General features: G+C 39.9%; 1 protein-coding gene across 1 annotated transcript in view; it reads left to right on the forward strand.

Annotated features, from left to right (window-relative positions):
* igsf9ba (immunoglobulin superfamily, member 9Ba) overlaps positions 1-23345 on the forward strand; it is an 80290-nt gene that overhangs the window by 49919 nt on the left and 7026 nt on the right. The window contains exons 5-19 of the mRNA XM_053647050.1: positions 334-451; positions 5496-5637; positions 8497-8642; positions 10259-10401; positions 10519-10659; positions 11015-11134; positions 13645-13795; positions 16622-16745; positions 17058-17233; positions 17388-17614; positions 18563-18647; positions 18929-19090; positions 19667-19712; positions 20409-20495; positions 21039-22568. Of these exons, the coding sequence (XP_053503025.1) occupies positions 334-451; positions 5496-5637; positions 8497-8642; positions 10259-10401; positions 10519-10659; positions 11015-11134; positions 13645-13795; positions 16622-16745; positions 17058-17233; positions 17388-17614; positions 18563-18647; positions 18929-19090; positions 19667-19712; positions 20409-20495; positions 21039-22568 (3398 nt within the window). The remainder of the gene's footprint in view (positions 1-333; positions 452-5495; positions 5638-8496; positions 8643-10258; positions 10402-10518; positions 10660-11014; positions 11135-13644; positions 13796-16621; positions 16746-17057; positions 17234-17387; positions 17615-18562; positions 18648-18928; positions 19091-19666; positions 19713-20408; positions 20496-21038; positions 22569-23345) is intronic.

Raw genomic sequence — 23345 nt, forward strand, 5'->3', positions numbered from 1 at the left:
ATACACCTTGCCCATCACAGAGCACCACATACACACATTTACACACTTATTCATGCCTAGGGGCAAATTAGAAACCAGTGGAACTGGGGAGAACATGCACAGAAACTCGACGTTAACAGTATAAGTTGATAATGTTGTCAACAATCAGGCTTTGAGAAGTTTTACAGTACATATTAGATGTACATAATAATTTTTTTCCTGTGTCTTGGGGTTTTCTGGCTTGTAGTGTTGCGCTAAATTGTATTATTGATAATAGACGATTCATTTATGAGTTACATGGATTGATAACGGTTTAATTCATGGTTCTTTCATGTTCACTGCATCACTGTGTAGGTGAGTGATGGCAGTTTGACAGTGCAGGCCATTGCACGGGAGGACAGAGGAGCGTACAGCTGCCGTGCTCACAGCGACCAGGGAGAAGCACTTCACACCACACGTCTGCTAGTGCAAGGTGAGGAAGGTTTAAAATATCCATTATAAAGAAAACTGGATGGTCTTTAATATTGTATCATGATATCTTTTGACAAGGATGTCACTGTCCACAGCTAAAATGAGCATGTGACAGCACAAGAACCTATATATATATATATATATATATATATATATATATATATATATATATATATATAATGTGTATTTATAGGTATATACACACACATATATATGAGTACATGAATGCAATTTTTTTGAGGTTTCTCAAATGTTTTTATTTGTACTTAAGCTTAAACTTTCAATAGATAAATTAATGAAGAGCTGTTATGTTAAAATATGGACATGTTATATATTACAAAAAAAATCCCTATAAACATTTTGGACCAGGCTGAACAAATGATACATTTATTAGCCAACCAACTAGGCAAGTGGGAGTCCCAGTGTCCTGTCCAGTCCCATATTTTGGTTGCCTGGATTTTCATTACTTAACCTAAAAGGTTATAGTTAATGCACAGGTGTTTTTTCCCCCATAATTTCACTCAAAAAGTGGAACTTTCATATATTCTAGATTCATAAAGTGAAATATTTCAAGCCTTTTTTTAATCTTGATGATTACAGCTTACAGCTCATGGAAATCAAAATGTATCTCCAGTATCTTAAAATATTAGAATAAAGAATTTATAATACAGAAATGTCGACCTGAGAAGAGCTCTAATCAGCTAATTAACTCAAAACACCTGCAAAGGTTTCCTGAGCCTTTAATCTCGCAGACTGGTTCATTACACACAACCACAATCATGGGGAAGATGAAAGTAAATGTTGCATTTCATTTGGAAATCAAGGTCCCAGAGTCTGGAGGAAGAGTGGAGAGGAACAGAATCCAAGTTGCTTGAAGTCCAGTGTGAAGTTTCCACAGTCAGTGATGATTTGGGGTACCATGTCATCTGCAGGTGTTAGTCTATTGTGTTTTCTGTGTTGATTGGCCAGCCGACTCGCCTGACCTGAACCCCATAGAGAATCTATGAGAGACACCAGACCCAACAATACAGACGAGCTGAAGGCTGCTATCAAAGCAACCTGGGCTTCCAGAACACCTCAGCAGTGCCACAGGCTGATCGCATCCATGCTATGCCGCATTGATACAGTAGTTTATGTAAAAGGATTAAAACCACGACCAAATACTGAGTGCAGTAATTAACATACTTTTCAGAAGGTCGACATTTCTGTATTATAAATTCTTTATTCTAATATTCTGAGATACTGGATTTTTTATTTCCATGAGCTGTAAGCCGCAATCATCGAGATTAAAACAAAAAAAGGCTTGAAATATTTCACTTTGTGTGTAATGAATCTAGAATCTAGACCTGTATCTAAAAGGCTCAAACATGTTCCAGCATGACAATGCCCCTATACATGAAGTGAGGTCCTTAAAGACATGGTTTGCCAAGGTTGGTGTGGAAGAACTCGAGTCGCCTGCACAGAGCCCTGACCTCAACCCCACTGATCACCTTTGGGATGAACTGGAATGATGACTGTGCCCCAGGCCTCCTCACCCAACATCAGTGCCTTATCTCACTAATGCTCTTGTGGCTGAATGAGCAAATGACCACAGCCACTCTCCAAAATTTAGTAGAAAGCGTTCCCAGAGTGGGGTTTATTATAACACATAATAAATCTATAATGGGATGTTCAACAATCACATATTGGTGTGATTTGTCAGGAGTCCACATACCTTTGGCTATATAATGTATTTCTCAAGCATATTACTAAAATTTGAGATGGGCAATGCAGTGAATTTGTTAGAACACAAATACAATTACCAAGACTTACGACTATAAGACATATGAGCTACATGACTGAACACATTCACAGATGACTCTACCCTGCTGAGTTTCAAGGAGTTTTTAACCTCAGGAGACAAATAAAGAATAAATAAAAAGGTAATAAATATGAGTCATAATATTTCAAATAAATGAAAAGTGAAGGTGTTTGTTATGAGCAGAGCAGCTCATGGGTGTGTGTGCGTGTGTGTGTGGCACTAATGTTGAAGCCTATACGACTCCAGAGTACAAGGGTGAATGATGAAGTGGCTGCATTTATTAGCCCTGCTCTGTGTACGCAATGACAGCAAACACCATCAGTCTGCATGTTACTGCCTTTGTGGCTTTGTGCAGTCAGATTTATGGATGCAGGACACAGGCATCACACTCAACTGTGTGTTCAACGCAAACAAACTCACTACATGTGGAGTCTCACATGCTTTACTATAATATAACCGCTATAATACAGCAGTGGAGGCGTTACAGCGGAGGAGAAATGCTGGCTCTCATTCCAGCCACGCAGAGTCAGATACAGTTCTGGCCCGAGCTGTGCCAAGTCAATATTGCTGGCCCAGGGCTTGTTTTCTTAAAATTTAAACTGATGATATTGTTTATACAAAAAGCAATATTCGCTTATGGCCTCTGGGGAAACACTCCACAGAACAGTCTTTTGTAATAACACTACATTTGCCTGTGCTTAATATTTATACATATATATGTGTGTATATATATATATATATATATATATGTATATATATTTGTGAAGACTTTTAACATGCAAAAGCCACATGCAACTATTCAGGATTCACTGAGATATGTGCTACTTAAAAGTGCACTCCAGGAAGGTATTAGTATAGGGTTCAAGGCACCTTGCAGACAGCCATGCAGTGTCTGTTTTAAAGGGACTAAGCAAGAAATTAAAAATTGCTCTTGCTTTCATAAAGTTTTCTTTAATCATGCCTGAAGTCTGGAGTCCTAGAGAACATTATAGTACTGTATATATGTAGTTATAGTTTTTAAAAAGGTTTTTAAATGGACTTTTGATGATTTTTGGTAATATTGGTAGAATTAGTCATGTATACAATGATGTAGATTATTTTAATAATAGATTTTGTTTAGGCTTTTAGTCTTGTACATATAAAGCACTTTGAGATGATGATTTTTATTATTATTATGTCTTTGTGTTCCCCAATGGCCACCTTGATTATAAGTGGACCTGTAACAGTTACATTTAAAAACAGATATTTTCATACTCTTACTTCAAAATGATAAAACCAGCAAGACATTTAATTAGTAACAAGTGGTCAAAAAGTGTATGTTAACATATTAATAGTAAAACAATGAAAATTATATTTCTGAATGTGAAATGTAGATTTATTGTCTATTTTTTCCCCCCTTTGTAGATGCATTTCATTCATTTCTTAGTTTCTTTCCTGTAAATGGGCAATATATTCTGTTTTAGGTTTTCTGATCCAAATGACTCTTCACTTGAATGCTTAAGAGTTGCAGTCTCATTTAAGGCATGAAAAATTAAGTAAACATGTTGATTGTTTTAGGACAGTCGACAAGAGGTACCTTGAAAGTAAATTTGAGAATGTCGACCCAAGTCCTGCATTATTAAAGGTTTATATTTGTGTCCTGAATCACCTGTAAATGAATATTGAGATTTGTTGATAAAATGTAAAAAAGAGCTGCACTTTTCTTCCCTCCCACTTTTTTTTTTCCGCCCAGACATCAAGAGGGACATAAAACTGTACTCAGCCGTATATTCACTTTGGGTCAGTGTCCAACATTATTTCCAACATGAGATTTTATGTGCTCAGTTTTCACTAATTTTGCTCAGTTTTTATACAACATAATTGTATAAAATCATTTGATATATATTCCTTCCTGGGGGAGGAAACCAGAGTACCCAGAGGAAACCCCTGCAGCACGGGGAGAACATGCAAACTCTGCACACACAGGGCCATAGTGGGAATTGAACCCCCGACCCTGGAGGCGTGAGGCAACCGTGCAAACCCCTAAGCCACTGTGTGCCCTATATTTCATTAATTTTAATTCAGTTTGATTATACAGATATCTGGGTATCGATATAGATTTAGATTTAGCTCTAATGAGCAAGTCAGAGGTGAAGGTGCCAAGGAAATCTCCCTGAGATACTTGATTATATTTATTATATTTACAGTGTAAGTGATTCTTGTGTGTTCAAAATCATAGTTAAAAAGGAATTAAACTTAGTCATTTTGAAAGAAATATTGGAATTTTGATTCTCAATGTTTGGTATCGGTATTGGAAAAAACACATTTTTTTGTATACACCATGTGGGCAAAAGTCTGTAGACACCTGACCATCACACCCATATGTGGGCCTTCCCCAAACTGTTGGCACATCCCCAGTGAATTCCTGGAAACTGGATAAACTGGAAGGCTGACTGCACCCCAGGTGTTGTCCCATGACATTAGTGCCTGGCCTCACTAATGCTCTTGTGGCTGAATGGGCACCATCTAGTGGAAAGCCTTCCAAAAGAGTGGAGGTTATAACAACAGCAAAGGAGGGATTATATCTGGATTGGGATGTTCAAAGTGCACATATTAGTGATATTATGATAAGGTGTCCACAAACTGTTGGCCATGTAGCATATAAGGCTGTTGCTTTTATGCATGTGTTGTTTCCCTGGCATATTCATACAGCATGAGGTTGTACAGATGTAAAATCCCTTCAATACAAAAGAGACAGATTCAGAATTCAGCAAAGACCAATTCATTCTCTGGATTGGAATCCTACATGCCACATGCACAAAATAAAGAATACAAAGGAGCTTAAAATGTTCTGTACAGAGCAAATGCTTTGTAGAAAACAAAAGTGTCCTACTTAAAAAAACCAAAAACCTATACAATAAAACTATACAATGTCCCTGTTCGTTGAGCTCAAAATATCACTTATTCTTTTACTTATTATTTTTTTATTCATATATATAATTTTTTTTATTATTTTCAGTAATACAATAGTAAATTCCAGTAGTTCTGTGGGCCTGTATATTGGCTATTTTAAAATAAATCCAACAATTTTATTGCTATAAAATCCAAAGATTGTGGTGGCATCAGTTGGATCTCAATTGCTCAGTAATAAATTAAATGTAAGGGTTAAATCAATGAGAATTCGATTAGAATAAACAGCAAAAGTGACTATACATTTTTTTAAAAACATTTTCTCGCTTAATACAGTGTGTTTTGCTTCTTCTAGGTCCTCCATATATAGTGGCGCCCCCTGAAAACATCACCGTAAACATTTCTCAGAATGCGCTCTTCACGTGCCAAGCAGAGGCATATCCCGGCAACCTGACCTATACCTGGTTTTGGGAGGAGGACAACGTCTACTTCAAGAAGTATAGTTATGATCCAGTGCACTATTGTACCCTGTCACAAACTAGTGATGTCATGTGAGATTGTACATCTGTGTGTGCTTCGGAGTATGTTTAGTTAAGGATTTGCATATAATTATAGCCGTCTGATTTCTGAATCTCGGGCTGGATTTCTGCAGCTGTGTTGCTTTGACATGCAGAAGCTGACACAGCAGGTTTTCTCAGGACGGCCTGCTTGTGTCATCACATGCTTATAAAACACATGCTGAGAGTCTGAGGGTAAGCCAGGAAGTTTTTCTCTTTTTTTTTACCCTTCTAAAAAGAGAAATACTGCTCTTCTGAAAAGGAAATGCTGAAAATAACTTGCCTGAGTTTACACTTAATCCACACTTTTGCTACACAAGACCTTTCTTAAGATGTGCTTAAGCATTTTTGCACAGAACTGTACACTGAATGAGTGTAATGCTATTTTTAGTGTCTCTGTAGACCAAAAAATAGCCATCACAGTCCTATCTCATAATTGAATTATAACTATTTTCCCAGTGTGTTTCCTGGATTAACCCTAACATCCTGCTGGCCCTTGAGTTTTTTCTGGCCCTACCATAGTGTGTGTGTGTGTGTGTGTGTGTGTGTGTGTGTGTGTTTTAAGCTCAATCACACATGGACAGCTGACACCAATATAATAAAATAGCACCACAGAGCAAAAAAACCTACACAACCAAAAATGTATAGAGATCAGACTAAAATAGATGAGTGATGTTTTCTTTCCAGTTTAAGGGGAAAAAAAGCACTGAGGAGTGAGAATTTATGTGAAGAGGTATCGCTAATGAGTTCAGCACTTCAGTTTTAAACAAGATTCATCTCTTTCCCATGGTTTGTGTCAAACGTGCCTAGCAGCAGTAGCTTGTAAAGAAAGACCATGATAAATTGTATTTGTAAGAATGGTTTTAATGGGATTACTTTGTAATCATACTCAAGTATATACTATGTCTTACATTCTGCTCTGTAATTTTTTTTTTTTTATTCTGAAAATTAATATCTAATTGCTAGTGAGCATTCCTTTAAAAAAAAAAAATCAGTGCTATAGACTCCCACTAAATTTAGGTGCTCATTTTAAATACACTGTATGGCCAATTGTTTGTGGATACCTGACCATCACACCCATATGTAGTTCTTCCCCAAACTGTTGCCACAAAATTGGAAGCACAAAATTGTATATAATGTATTTGCTTGCTGTAGAATTACAATTTCCCTTCACTGGAACTGAGGCCCAAACCTGTTCCATAATGACAATACCCCTGTGCACAAAGCCAGCTCCATGAAGACATGGTTTTCAGAGGTTGGAGTGGAAGAACTCAAGTAGCCTGCACAGAGCCCTGATCTCAACCCCATGTAACACCTTTGGGATGAACTGGAAGACAGACTGCACACCAGACCTCCTCACCCAACATCAGTGTTTGACCTCACTAATGCTCTTCTGGCTAAATGAGCACAAATCCCCAAAATCTAGTTGAAAGCCTTCCCAGTAGATTGGAGATTATTATAACTGGAAATTGGGGGACTAAATCCCTGTAATGGGATTTAGAAAAATTACATGTGGGTGTGATGGTCAGGAATCCACAAACATTTAGTTATAGAGTGTACAGTATAATGATAGTTTGTGTGAGGTGTTGAGGTGTTCTTACTCTCCCCCTGAAACTAGCATTGGAAATTGGAAAGAAATTGAAAAGATGAATTTTTCTTCTTTTTCTCAGTCTTTGCATGGGCAACAAGTTCACAGTAGCACACACAAACTGTTGATTTGGAATATCTGTGGTATGCCTTTTTGTTATTGCCTAGTACATCATTATTCACTCCACAATCCCCCTTTCCCTCTCCTAATGTTTACAATGTATCTTACAACAGAAATGGTTCTGTACATTATATATACACTGTTTGAACTTACATATTACCCATTGTTTGTCAAAGCCTACATTTAGATTACATTATATTCCAGTTATTAGCTTTAAAACAAGATCTTGGCAGGCACGTACCTACTGTTTCCAGCTTTCCACCTGGCCCAATTTGGTGGTAAAGCTGTGACCCTATGGCATCCATGACCATTTGTATCCTAGCGTCTGACTAATAACAAAAACAATTTTTAAGAGTTAGCAGTTTTGTTGGATTACTTTGAAGATACAATGCTCTCCACATGTCAGTGGGGACAAAGTTTCTTACTTCAATACACAACTTTTCCAACCACAGCAACTTCATAGGACACCTGAATATTCTGAACAATTGCTTGTCATCATCAAACACGTTGTCTCCCGACCATAGACTAAATACTTTCTTGGTGCACCAATAATTTATGGTCTTTTGTTTATTATGTACTTCCATAAATCATAAATCAGATTTATTTAGGTGTTTATTTAGCCGACATACTAAACTGTAATAAGAATTTAAGTAAAAGATGTTTTAGAAGATATCTTTCCTAAATATAATTTTTTGAAAAAAATCAAAGCTTATTGGAATTCTCATAATAGCATAACATAATACATCATTTTGATCTAATTCAAGTAGACATGAGTGTATAGTTTTTATTTGGAAATCAGTTCCGCAAGTGTATTTTGGTTAGTACAGTGTAAAGTATGCTAAAGCTCTGCAAAGAACATTGTAAAAATAAAACGGACTGACTTGCCTTGGTCATACCTCATACTGATGACCCTCTGAAAAAGGAAGCACTTTTTCAGGTACAGTAACTCTGATTAGTGGTGAAGAGAAAGGTCTCTTATGATGGCGGCCAACAACAAAACACCACTACACCACTACACCTCTGCGTTTTAGTTCATACACATTCTGAGACACTTAAAATAATGAAACGCATTCTGTCTGCTCTTATCTCAGTGATCTGAAGCTCAGAGTGCGCATCCTGATCGACGGCACCCTCATCATCTACCGTGTGAAGCCAGAGGATGCTGGGAAATACACCTGTAGCCCCAGCAACAGCCTGGGCATCTCGCCCTCTGCCTCGGCCTATCTGACAGTGCAGTGTGAGTGTGGCCTTCCTCCTGCTCTTCCAACATCTAACAACCCAGAACCCTCACACTGCACACTCCACCTCCACTGCATCTTTTATGTCCTTTGTGTTTTGTGTTGCATGGTCAGAGTGGGTAATTGGTGTATGTTATGTACACGTGCTGTGGCTGTTTGGTTTGATGCTGATCCTGTCTTGTGGTCTGTCCTAGTTTCAGGCTCTCTGTGGAGTACACAAGCACTTGTTTTGATGCTGTATGTGGCTAAATAAGCTGGATAAATCTGAGCTATGTTCCTCTCAGTGGTGATAGTGCCTTCTGCTCCTGTTTAGCATTATCATGAGACAAAAATTCCAAGTATAGTATCACAGTTTTCGATATCACGACAATATCATCAGAAAAAAAATATGACAAGCACTTATGATAGTCTGACATTCATCACACTGTGTTTAAACAAATTCAAAATAGATTATACCATTTTGTAATTGTGATTTTTTTTGCATATTTTAGTTTATGCTTCTACAAACAATCAATGCAATACATTGTAGGAGCATAAACTTACAAGCATTACTGAATAAAACTCTTCACCGGTATGCTTTGTATCAGCTACTGGCTTGAGAAGGGCAGATTTTTCCCCTTTTGTGTTGCCTTAAATGGCAATAATCATTTGTATATATTGTAGCTGATTTTAGGATTTAAGGAGATGCATGAGCTCTCAGATACTGGATGATTTGCTAGTGTTGCTGTGATTGATAGGAGAGACAACAAGCATGGCCAATTTTGTTCTCTTGGACTCCTGGCCACAGATAACTGTGGCATTCTTGGGATTTGAACTCAAAGAATCTCCAGATGATAAGGCAAACATTTCATTGTTGCACCACTTGGGAGCCTGATAATGTTATATATATATATATATATATTTCTATATATATATATATATATATATATATATATATATATATATATATATATTTATATATATATATATATATATATATATATATATATATATATATATATATATATTTATATAAAACACCTCATGTACTACAGCTTTATAAATTAACACAGAGATGGAGTTTTAGGCTATGGGGTCCCTGCAACAGGAAATAGTTAATAATGTTCAATATAAGTGTTTTATTTATGTTATTTGCCTGATAAGATAGATTCTGTGATATTGTGGCATATAAAGAAATCTGAATATGAATGTTATGGTATTTCTTCTGCCACTGTGCCTTTGCCTTGTACTTTTTTGTCTATTTAGTATTATCATCTTGAAAATCTTGTTAACAGTTAAATCCTTGAATGGAGAAAGGGGCAAACGGTTTTTAATATCCTTTTTCAGTGTAGACTTCTTCTTAATAGCAGAACAAGAATTAAAAATAACTCTATGCTGGCAGGCTATAGTTTAAACACCTCTACCTTAAAGTTCCTTTGTTATACATTAGCTGTAGTTATTCTTATACTCTGAAGTTTATATATGCTCTACTCACTGGACAAGTTCATCTAAACCATCTTGTTTGTACTATCATGGCTCTGTTGTGATGTCTTTTTAGGTGCTTATTTACATCATTTCATCATCATTGTTTATCAAATGACGACTATTAAGATTTTCGTTTTGGTGCTTTCTGTAGACCCTGCCCGTGTTCTCAACATGCCACCAGTCATCTACGTCCCAAGAAAGTTGCCAGGAATCATACGCTGCCCAGTCGATGCCAACCCGCCTGTTATGTCTGTCAGATGGGAAAAAGATGGATATCCCTTAAGAGTTGAGAAGGTTAGGAGGTCATGATGCCTGTTAACCCCTGTGAGATCAGTTTACACAGGATTCTTGTTTACACTGTGCAAAGTGATAAGGAACACTGTTTGTTCCGTTGTGTCTTATTTCTCACAGTACCCTGGCTGGAGCCAAATGTCAGATGGAAGCATTCGGGTGGCAGAGGTTACTGAAGACTCCCTTGGCACCTACACCTGTGTGCCTTACAATGCTCTAGGTACCATGGGACAGTCCCCTCCGGCCACTCTGGTGCTAAAGGTTGGTCACTTTGTATAGATTGATGTCTAATATGGCTTATAGTGAAAATTTGTTATGCTTATACTGTATATATGATGTGTAATGCTACAAATTATCAGCAGGAAATACCCTACACTAAGGCTACTTTTGTAACACTAAGACTAACACTAAGGCTACTTTCGTACACTGTTAACTGCAATTTTAATTGTGAAATACTTCTATTATTATATATATCATATTATTTATCATAGTAAACAAAGTATACATGACTAGGAAATAACCAACCCCTGATAAGAAACCGGGTAATGGAATGCAAGTTGTTTGGTTACAGCACATGTAACTCTGATACTATGGTGATTTCACAACTGCCATATAGGACCCCCCTTACTTTAATGTGAGGCCTGGTGGGGAATATCGTCAGGAGGCCGGCAGAGAGCTTGTCATCCCTTGTGCTGCTTCTGGAGACCCTGAGATTCCAACCATCACCTGGAGAAAGGTAGAGCAACTCGACTCACGTAGCAGACCACTGTGCATCTGACTGAGAGTTGTGACTTACTAGTGAGATTTAGAAAGGTTACATAAAACCATTGTTTTATAACAATGGTGGAATGGAGGACTGCCAGCGCTGTTTCTGTTTAGTGGCTTCTGTAAGACATCCTTAATATCAGTCTGCTATGCAATAGCTGCAGCTGTTGAGCTGCACTCCTGAATTATACTCTAATTATCAGAATGCTATGAGCACTCTCTGCCAGGCCGTGCTTAATTTGTAAATCTGCAGGTCCCGGAACACTAAGATGGCAGTGATCCGGCAGGTCGGGAGGCACATGAAAGGTCCAGGTCCCCGAACTTACAGACACGTAAAAGTACAATCTCACGTATCTAAACGATATTCAATGCTGATAGGTAGGCCCATGCAATTGATCACACTGGTACAGCGACGTAATGAGTTTAGTGCAGTGAGTATTCTCAGTACAAAGGGACGCATTTATGGATTGCACATTCTGTCAGCTTATCAAAACAGAACCGTAGGCCTACTACTACTGCTGTCACATCAGTTAGCTACAAAGCACATTTGCCCAAAGCACTTAGAAAACAAAGCTACATTTCATACAGTAGGTTTACTTACAATAAACATTAGCTGCACAACAAAATCAAGAAATAAGCATCTTACCTAACACAAAATATTCCAGATAGCTGTCATGTCAGTGTCGCCCTGTGTCGTGTTTTATCTGAGTGTGTATGGAGGTCCTGTGTCCCTTACGTATCCATGAGCGCACAAATGCCTCTGGATTGAGCTAAGCAGTGAGCCCACGATGTTTAAAAACATCAGAGACAAAATGGTAGGGATGAGAAGGGATGCACGCTGCAAGCTGCAAATAAGAGTCATTTTGGAGAAACCCCGCTCACACTCCACTCGAGATTGGTATGGTATTCACAGTAGCCAACAACTGCCTCAGTCCTTCTGGAACTTTTTGTGTATTTGAGTCCCTGTACTTCCTAAAAGCCCGAATGACTGTATGTGGGCTGTTAACTCCATTTAAATCCTGGCAGTCAATCTCACTTTCAAAGCCATGCTCTACTCCACTAGCATCTCCTTCCACAATAAGGCTAGCATTATCACCAAACTGCTTCATCAGTGACCTGCTCCCGCTTGCTGTCTTGGACTCTTGGCTTTTTAGTATTTTGCTCCGTTTTCTCATTGTCGTTGTTTGTGTCCTTAAAAAATGCTGTTAATGATAACTGCTTTCCTTTCGCCATGATGCACTCTACAACGCATGCTACGTGACTGTAGGCTTTGCTTCGTGAAAACGAATTAAGGTGAACTTTGAACTTGAAATGATTGTTATCTGAAAGACGCTATTGATTGGCTATTAGCAATGTTTGAGCAGCGGTAATATAAGATTAGCGTTTGTATTGCAGTTTTTTTTGTTGTTCTGTTTTACTTTTAGTGAATTAAAAACGAAAATATTACTGCGTGAGACTTTAAACATCCAGCTGCAAAGGTGCCGGATCCACATAAAAGGTTCCGGAACGCAGGTGTGATACATTTCAGAGATCCAGCTCAAATTAAGCTCTGCTACCAGGGTGAGCTCATTTTTAAGTTGAAGTTTAGAGAATGAGAAGTAGCCACTGAGAGTACATCAAGGTCTGTCTCTGTGTGTGAGGTAACTGTACTAAACTCCTTGCATTATTGCACTTTATTTCCCTGCTTTGCGCCAACAGCTCTTGTGTTTGCCTCATGCCCCACTGCCAACAACATCAAGGTCTCTCCAGCGTTGTGCAGGCATTCTTGGGGGGCTGAATATCTGAACCTTCTGGCCATTTCTGCTCCTGCTACGACAGTCTTCTCCATCGGGGCCTGGCAAAACTAACAGTTTGACATCCTGCCCTGAATTACAAATGGTTGGGAAAGTTCAATAATTCACAAGTTAGGAATTTGTAAAATTCTGAAATCAGTTGCTGTGCATCCACAGCACAATAGGCCAGGTGTGTGTTATAAGGACAATGACGCTGAGAGTAGTAAAAATTCAAGCACTAGAATTACCATCACACAAGGTGTGCATTAATATTGTGTGCATCCTTTCATGATGCGCATTTAACATGAACAAAATTAGAAAGAATCAAAGGATTAGAGCTTTATTTAGCATCTTCAGTGCACTTCCTTAACTCCTCCAAGAATGGCAAAGAGGATGAGAGTCCTGTAGAAGGGACCTACATTGGCGTAAGGTTAAGTTCACACTTTGCTATGGATACTTGGCAGGAAAACATGCAAACAGGCAGGAATACTCCACTAGTTATGAAGGAAACCACCCCACGATCCAGAATGTAAAGAAATACAACTGGACATTTTTTTTGCACACTCGAAGAGTGATTTATTTTACTTGCTGCTACACTTTTCCATTCTTTTAAATATATATTTTACTTATTATATATTTACTGTATATAGTGATCCTTTTCATTCTTAATGTTTATTACTGACTGGTCTTGCGTTTTGTGTGCTTACAGGTAGGAAAGCCAAGTAGAAGCAAGCACAACATCTTACCCAGTGGCAGCTTACAGTTTGTGTCTCTGAGCAAAGAGGATCACGGGGAATGGGAATGCGTCGCCACCAACGTCGTCACAAGCATCACTGCCAGCACAAGACTTTTTGTAATAGGTATATTGATTGTGTCCTGTGATCATTTTAAGTGCACACCCCCATTATAGAAGCTTGTCTAACACGAACTAATGTGACCTACAACTCTGATAAAAATTTGGTTTTAGGCATAGAAGTACAGTATAGACATTTTGGTGTCAAATTAGCCTTGGCTCAATGCGTCCGGCTTTCAGACTCTATTTAATATTCACAAAACTGGAGTCCTTCCTGTTATAATGAGTCTTTATTGGTCACATATACATTATAGCACAGTGAAATTCTTTTTTATTTGCATATCCCAGCATGTTGGGGTCAGAACACAGGGTCAGCCATGATTCGGTGCCCCTGGAGCAGGGCCTTGCTCAAGGGCCCAGCAGTGATAGCTTGGCAGTGCTGGGGCTTGAACCCCCACCATCTGAGCAGTAACCCAGAGCCTTAACTGCCAAGACACCTCTGCCCCACTGTTATGTTATATTCTGTGATGTTCTGTGATCTAAGGTTAGACTTGGCATCTGAACAGCTGGAGTGAGTCATCATGTGAAATGTCTGTAAGGCCTGCAGGTGCTCCATACCAAATGTCATGTCACATCACAGTAGCATGCACTGGTTGTTGGATGGCAGGTTGCATTCATGACACTTATATTTAATTAGGTGTTAATTATAATGCTTAATACTGCTGGGCTTCTCTGATGAGAGAGCTTATGGATCTGACCAAGTCCTTGGCTTTAGCTGTCAGATTTTTTTAAATCCCACTCCCATGCACTTTTGCAGTTATTTCTGTTTGTAACTTTTTAGTAACACTTACTCTTCCAGTCTTTTGTTGCCCCCGTCCCCACTTCAGACGTGTTGTGGCCATCAAATTCAAAATTACCTTATTTTTTTCTTATAATGGAACATTTACTCAGTTTAAACATTTGATATATTTTCTATGTTTTGTTGTGAATAACATATGGGTTTATGAGATTTGCAAATCATTGCATTTTGGTTTTATTTGCATAGTACACAGCGTCCCAACTTTCTTTCTGGCTGTAGTTACAAACAGAAATGACTGTAAAATTGCATGGGAGTGGGATTGTACCTGGCCACTATATTTTCGAATGAATGCTATTTTCCAATTAGTTGTTTTTGACCCTAAAAATGGAAAAGCAATTATTTAATTTGAATGAATGAATAGGCTTTTTAAAATTGCAGCTAAGTATTAGTTTCAGGTGATTCATTAGTAACTGCTTTATCCTGGTCATGGTGGTTTTGAGAAATAGATCCAACAAAGTTCATTAGAAAATATCTTGGGCAGGTGCAAACAATAATAACTGAGGGAGCAGGTGAGATTGGCGAGACTTTCCGCAGGAGCAGGTGGGATTACTCAAGAGAGTCTGCAGTACTGGTCAGAATTCCTTTGAGATCGAGAGGGAATGGGTTTAAGCAGACCCGTGCACACCTCTAGTCTTATTTGTTTTCGCTTATGGATTTTTTTTATGATTGCTTTCTTTCAAGTCATTAATATGAACCAAATAATCTAGAGTGCTGTGAAAAAGTATTTGCCCCATTCTGATTTCTTCTGTTTTTGTGTATATCTCATACTAAATAGTTTTAGATCTTCAAACAAAATACAACATAAAACAAAGGTAACCTGAGTAAACACACGATACAGATTTAATTTTTTTTTTTTTTATTGAAGCAAAAAAAGCTATCCAACACCTATCACCAATGTGAAAAACTAAATGTCCCCTTAAACTTAAAATCTTTAGCAGCAATAACTGCAACCAAACACTTCAGATAACTGGAGATCAGTCTTTCACTTAAATCTAGGACTTGAATAATATGTTTTGGATCATTGTCTTGCTGCATAATCCAGTTGCACTTGAGTTTCAACTTACGGCCTGAAGATCGGACATTGTTCTTTAGGATTTTCTGGCAGAGAGCAGATTTCATGTTTCCCTCAATAACTGTAAGTTGCCCAGGCCCTGAAGAAGTAAAGCATCCCCACACCATCACACTTCCACCACCATGCTTTACAGTAGGTATGACGATCTTTTTGTGGAATTCTGTGTTTGGTTTACGCCAAATGTTACGGGATCAGTTCCAGTGAAACAGTTCCACTTTCAACTCATCAATCCACAGAACATTCTCCCAAAAGGTTTGAGGATCATCAAGGTGTGTTTTAGCAAAATTTGTGTTATTGGGTAAGACCTTTTAACCAACTTTATGTTGTTGAAAAAGTGTTGATTTGACTGAGCAGGGTTTGCAGTAATCAGGACTGGTTGTGTCTAGTCCAGCTGAAACCCCATTATGAATGCAGTTTCATGGATTTGGGAAATTAGTAACTTATGGGGCAAATACATTTTCACACAGGCCCAGTTGATATTGGAAAAGTTTTTCCATAAAGTTTTCCATATTGGCAAAGGTTTCCTTTGTTTTATCTTAGATTTGTTTTAATTTCTGAAACAATTTAGTATGAGATATATACAAAAACAGAAGAAATCAAATCAAATACTTTTTTCTTTATAATACTTTATAATTCTTTATTATACTTTATAATCAAATACTTTTTTTTTTTTTTTACTTTTTCACTGTAGGTTCATATTAGCGTAAATTTACACATACTCAGGAACTCTTGTAGGAATGTTTTTCTAAATTGGATTGTCATGAATACCACATTTCTTGTCCAAATTCTCCACGATTTACAAATAAATTTGTTTATATCCAGGTTGATAATTGAGGCCCAATGATTGATGAATATTTATTAGAAACTGCTTGAATAAAATCTTTAAAAAGTTAAAAGAAGACAAAAACAGATTTGTATGCATCGAAAAGAGTGAACAATGACAGAGTTTGTCTGTGTTTCAGGTACTAGTCCCCATGCGCCAGCCAATGTCCGTGTCTCTGTCTCCACAACCTCAGCTAATGTCTCCTGGGAACCCGGATATGATGGTGGCTTGGAGCAGACCTTTTCGGTCTGGTATGGCCCTGTGTAGGTCCCCATAGCACCTATAGCTTTTAAATATATATTGTCCCCTACCAGCATTTTGTTTTATGACTATAATAGATATAATAAATATATAATATAATATACTCATGACTATAAATTGTCTTCACCCTTAAATTCTGTGGAATGCAGAAGGAATAACACAGATATTGCAAAAGCAATCTTATCTAATTATATATTTACTAAAATTAATGCAAGTGTAATGCAAGTCAAGTGTTAGTGTTACGTTTCTTTTCCATTCAATTTCCCTATATAGGATTTTCTCTGGGGTCTCAATGTGTGCTGTCTTTCTAACAGGAAGAAGAAAACTGATCTGGGTCCTCATGATTGGCTGTCCATTCCTGTACCCAGCACTCAGACCTGGTTGGTGGTGCAGGGCTTGGAGCCAAAGACAGCATATCAGTTCAGTGTGCTGGCCCAGAACAAGCTGGGCACAGGCCCGTTCAGTGAGGTAGTCACTGTGAATACAGTAGGTGGGTGCCACTTCCATTTACGCCCTCTGTAGGGTGCAGACGTTCTCTGACAACCATACAGACTATCAAAATTTAATGCTTTTTGGGGATGGCGAACACCTCTGTACTTGTTACCTTCTGTGTGTGTGCTTTTCTGCATGTTTTTCTCCATAAGTGTACCCTATAAGTACTCCGGAACCACTGGTGCTTCTTACCCCACCGCGGTGCCTCACAGCTAACCGGACACAGCAGGGTGTACTGTTGACATGGCTTCCTCCAGCCAACCACACTTCACCCATAGATCGTTACATTGTTGAGTTTCGCCTGGGAGAGCGGTGGGAGGTGCTCGACGACCTAATTCCAACAGATGAGACTGAGATCATGGCTAGAGACCTCATTCCGGTAAAATTTCTGTACTTGAGCGGAAGCATGTTTTTTACAGAGATGAAGACTTGATCCTTACCTGGCATAATACAAAAAAAAGGTTAAAAAAAATATTTAAAATTGTATTTGCAGGTCTTTAAAAAGTATCAATTTGACTCAGTCAGTGGGCGTTTCTTTTATTTTGGACATTTAAATTTAATTTAATTTAATTTAAATTTATTTTGTTGTAAATTTGAGAAATTAAGCCATGCCCAACAACATTTATATTTAGATTATCATGTAACACTGTAAATTATTTGAATCAAACATATAGTGCAGGTTTTGCAGTGTCCCACTTGTCTTCTATTCATGCACCCTTCATTTTTGTGTTTATTCTTTACACTATAGAGTTTGGCACACAAACACAGAAAAGAAATCCTGATTTTATTCCAATTTTAAAATATAGTAATCATGTAATACATATAAAGCATGCATTAGACTATAAATTTTGTAATTGAATCTATTTGGAGAGCATTTTACATCAAGTCACACACACACACACACACACACACACACACACACACTTGAAGTGAATAAATATGTTGTTGGAACACTACGAAGAGACATGAATAAAACTGTGATTGGAAATGTAAATTCAACCTAGACACATTGCTATGAGTTCAGATAAGGCATGAAAAAAATGGTTAATTTTACACCAAAGCATTCCTGGCTCTTCACCACTTTACACCACTGACTGAAACGATTTGTTTTATACAATAAATTGCTTTCCCCTGTTGCGGTTCAGCTGGCACTAAATTGCCATGTAGCTATTAATAGAGATGATAATAATTCACTTTATTTTAATACAGTCATGTTATAGCAGTGGTGGTCATGTGGTATTACTTTGGCCCCTATGATATTTGACCTATGCCCTGTTAACCCACTTTGAGAAAGTTGTAATATATTTGTCTGTCCCTCTTCCCCTAGGACTCGTGGTATGAATTCCGTGCCCTGGCAGTCATGGATGATCTCATTAGTGAAAGCAGTAATGTAGTGGGAGTGTCAAGCACAGGTGAGAATTTGAAAAAAGCTATTTTTAGACCCCATGATTTCACAGCTTTAGCAGCATTAACCATGTGGTACTTCATTGCCCCCTGCTGATCATAACAGATAGCATGGCTCTTTCCCATGCTTTGTAGTGTTAGTAGATGTCTGGTTGCAAAATGAATGCCAGCGGATTATTAGAATGAAATAACATAGATGCTTTGTTGGCTGCTGTGTGAATAACTGCATGCTAGTTGGCTGCCATGCTTCCATCTTATTTCACGCTCTGCAGTGTGTCTCCTCTCTCAGACCCCTTCCCTCCCACAGAGATCTCTGACGAGGGGCTGGCAAGGCCAGTGGTGGCTGGAATTGTGGCTACAATTTGCTTCCTAGCTGCTGCCATACTTTTTAGCACGCTAGCCGCGTGCTTTGTCAACAAGCAGCACCGCCGAAAGCTCAAGCGCAAGCGAGGTGAGTCCTGTTTCAGACATCTGTACATCAGAAACAGAATCAGAAATAGTTTTTTGGCTAAATAATATTTCACGTACAACGATTTTGACTTGGTACTTATTTTTAAACATATTGCATTAAAGTGAAACAAAGCAGGGGATAAAAAAAGGATAATTAAATAGAAATAATTAACCCAAACCGTAACCCTAGAATATAAGTTACAGTCTATGTAGTATGGACGGATGGTTAGGGGTATGTGTATAGATATAAAACACAATAACACAAATGAAAGGAGTGAAACAGTGTATCCAGCTGTGCCAGCTGTTCATGGTCCAATCTTGAGCCAAATGTGGTAATTAATGAAACATTTTTCATTCATAGTTGCCTGGAAGAAATGTAGGTTAAACAAGCAGAGAAAAAGAAACCCTACTTCCTTCCAACATTTGCTAACAAGGGTTTTCATTTGGTGTGCATGTTTAAATGTGATGTACCTCACAGTGGTTCAATGCACCTTGATGTTGTACCTATCTTATAGGAATAGCGTTCCTTAATGCGTTTGTTAATTTATAATTATTGTTGCTTTGTCTGTGTCTCTAGATCCTCCATTGTCAATAACTCACACCAGGAAAAGTATTGAGTCTCCGTAAGTATTAATGCATGGTAACATCCATCATACTTTGCAGTTCAACAGATCTGTTGAGGTGCAGTGTGTGTGTGTGTGTGTGTGTGTGTGTGTGTGTGTGTGTGTGTGTGTGGGATTGAGAGAGAGAATGAGAATTTGTGTATATATGTATGTGTGTGGTAGTGAGAGTAATGGAGGAAGTGCATGTAAAGTGTGGTAGACCAAATGGCTGACCTTAGCAGCCACCCTGTTTACTGTGAGGGATGCATGGAAGAGGATTTGAGTGACCAACTGAATGACTACTAAAAATGCATCTGTGCTTACATCTTCTTTTTGGCCAGCAAGATGCATTGATTTGCAATCACCAGCAATCTCATGCAGCTTCTCCATAGTCTGCTGAGTTAGAGCCTGATCAATCATCAGTGGCAGCAGGACAAACTGTCACCATGATGCTTATACATGAGCTTCTGAGAACTGATTAGTCAGCCATGGCCACCTAAACATTTAAACACCAGTTTGAAGTTTACCCAGACTTCAGTTTACCCCCAGCCCAAATTGAGGAAGGCATTTAATCCCATCCTGATTTCATGGCGGTTTTTGTAATTCTAGTCCCATGTTCCCATCCATCTTCATCCATCTTTGCATCACTGTTTGGAAACCCGGTTGGGTCTGATGGCCGCCTCTTGCCCCTCCTCTCTATTGTGTCTCTCACCGCAGGCCTCCTCTTACCCCTTTGCCTGGCATTGAGCCCTACTGGGAAGAGCCAGACAGGAGCAGCTACAGGCCCCCATCCACCAGTCCTCAGTGAGTGCCTGCACCTGCATCCCTTTCCCAGCACATGGCGCTGGTTGCGTCTCGCTGCCTTAGCTGCATGCTTTGTTCTTTTGTGGTGCGGTCTATAGCTTGGTTAAAGCCCATTTGGCGTAATAGAATACACTGCTGCTCCTATGTTTACCTACTTATAATTTTTTCTTGAGGTAGATAATTATTGATTATTATTAAGACATTTTTTAAGGTTGAGAGCTATATAGTAGATGTGACAGTCACATATATAGCCCTGTCCCCACTGCTACTCAATCTTTTTGTCTCTTGATTCCATTCTGTTGTCCCCTCATGGTGCACCATGACACTGTCTTTTGTTTCATCCTCAGTGAAAGTGACCTATTGTGTGAAACTGTTTTGTGTGATAATAATAAAAAATATTTAGTTATTATATTATGGTCTTCGTATAACAAAGTCACTCCAAAGCTTTGACATATGATAAGAGAGACTCGAAATACAATACCGAATGCATGTTCAAGCTGTATTCTACAGAATAATGCGCACGGTGTCTGCTCTGATTCACAGGCTGTCCTCTGGGAAAATCAGTCCAGAGAGCATTGCTTCCTCCCGTCCTCCATCTCTGGCCAGTGTGGGCACACCTGGTCTCTATGTCAAGAAGCTGCCAAGCCCAAGGAAGGAGAAGGAGCTCTCTCTGTACAAGCGAACCAAGCGAGCAATAACGGGCAAGAGGTACAGCGTGTCGAAGCACGAGGCCGAGGTTACCACTCCCATTGAGCTGATCAGCCGCGGCCCGGATGGCCGCTTTGTTATGGAGCAATCAGACACAGACACATCACTGAAGCCACGTCGCATTGAAGGCTTCCCCTTCGTGGAGGAGTCAGACCTGTACCCTGAGTTCAGACAGTCCGATGAGGAGAATGATGAACCTGGGCCCCTCCCCCCAGTTATGGCCACGCTCAGGCCCCAGATTTCGCCTGTGTCCTCAAGCCAGGAGTCCTACATGGTGCAGCCTCCAGCCTACAGCCCACGCTTCCACAGGCCTATGGAAGGTACGAGCATCTTGGAGGGTAGCGGGCTTCAGGCCACAGGGCAGAGCCGAGTGTCCCACTTTCACAGAGTCTTTCCTCCGGGCCCTTTCTATGGCTATCTAGGTAGTGGCACCGAGCTGGAGCTGCATCCTCCATTCTACGCTGCTGATGTGAGCCCACGCAGCTCAGCCATGTCCTCCTCCTCACCACCGTGCCCCACCGAGGGGTCCTACCACCATCCCACCATTGCTTCTGGCCACACCCTTCCGCTGGCACATGGCCCACCCTCCTCTCGCTCTACTGACACTTGGCGCCCTCCTGACTTCCCCTTTCTGGGTCAGGAGGGTGCCTGTGTCATTTTGCCACCACACCCTCCTCCCCCTCATCTCCGCCGAGACGTGCCCGAGCCTCCACCTTACCCTTCACGTAGCCACGTCCCCTCCAGCTCGGCGTTCCTGCGGCTGGAGGCGCTCCCTTCTCAGGGCCTAGCGGGCACACATGCAGCTATGCAACAGGCCCAGATCGTGGGGCAGTTGAGACACACTACCCACGGGATGGGCGTACCAGTGTTGCCTTACCCAGGCCGAGCAGGGAGCCCCAGCACGCTACGCAGCGAGAGCTCGGACGAGCCGTGGCTGAGCCCGAGGGCGGCACGCCGCCTGGATCTTGGCCTGCAGCAGGTGGTGCTGCAGCCATCACGCCTCTCACCCCTCACCCAGACACCTCCTAGCTCCCGTGCCGGCTCACCCGACATCCTGGTGCGCCCGCCACCGCGACCGGGTGTCCTTCGCTCCTCGCGCTCACAGGAGATGCCCGAAAGCATGCGCCACATTACCTTCTCCCGGAGGTCCCTGTCCTCTTCCCCTGCCACCTCTCCCACCCTGGGCTCAGGCTCCATCCGCCTGCCTGGCCTGGGCTATGGTGCCCATGTGGCCTTTGCCACTGCAGCGGCCAGCTACCCGTCACAATCCCCCTCGCCCCCGGCGGAGAGCAGTGATGCTTTTGGTCAGCTGCCATCTCAGAGGAGGACAGATGAAGAGATGCTGCCCTCAGAGCCCTCACCAGGGTAGGTGAACTGCACCATTGGCGGTTCCAAAAACATGACAAAGAGATCACGTTTTCATCAATCAATCTGCAAAAGCAGTGCCCTTTATGCTTTTGCTGTTTTTTAAAAAAATAATTCAACATTAGCGTCAGTTGAAAACACATTTAAAATCATGTTTTTATTTAAACATATATATATATATATATATATATATATATATATATATATATATATATATATATATAAAGCACGCTCTTCTACTACAATATCAGTTGTTTTAAGCTTTAACTTTGCTATCTTGGTTTTTGAAGTTACGTTTTTGTAGCCTTTTGAATGGTTCAGTAATTTTCAAATGCTTTCCTGATGATTTCATGACTCTTTTACTTTTTTTGTCCTCTTCTATGGGCTGGCCATCTCATGTCATCTTCTCCAGCTCATTCACTCATCCCTCTCTCTATTCCACTCCCACTGACTCAGCGCTTTCTTCATCAGGGTGGCCATCTTAGGTGGTCTTCCTTGCCAGGGATGAGCCTGCACTCATCTCTTGCATTGTTCACCATCTTCATCTAGAGTAGCGATGGCTGATTAAAAAAACAACATTTTGTCCTTCAAGGCTTTGGTAGTCTTACCTTCTTTGTTTTTGATTGATCTCAGCTATCTGGGCAGCATTGTTGTGACCAGGTCCTCTACACCATAATAGGTAAGGGTTGAGTCCATGTCTGAAAGGGGAGAGGTTAGCAGGTGGGGCTTTAAATCATTTTTTTCATTTAAAGGGGAATTACGCTGATTATTTTTTTT

This window comes from Ictalurus furcatus, chromosome 17 (assembly GCF_023375685.1).
Source record: "Ictalurus furcatus strain D&B chromosome 17, Billie_1.0, whole genome shotgun sequence".
Lineage (NCBI taxonomy): Eukaryota > Metazoa > Chordata > Actinopteri > Siluriformes > Ictaluridae > Ictalurus > Ictalurus furcatus.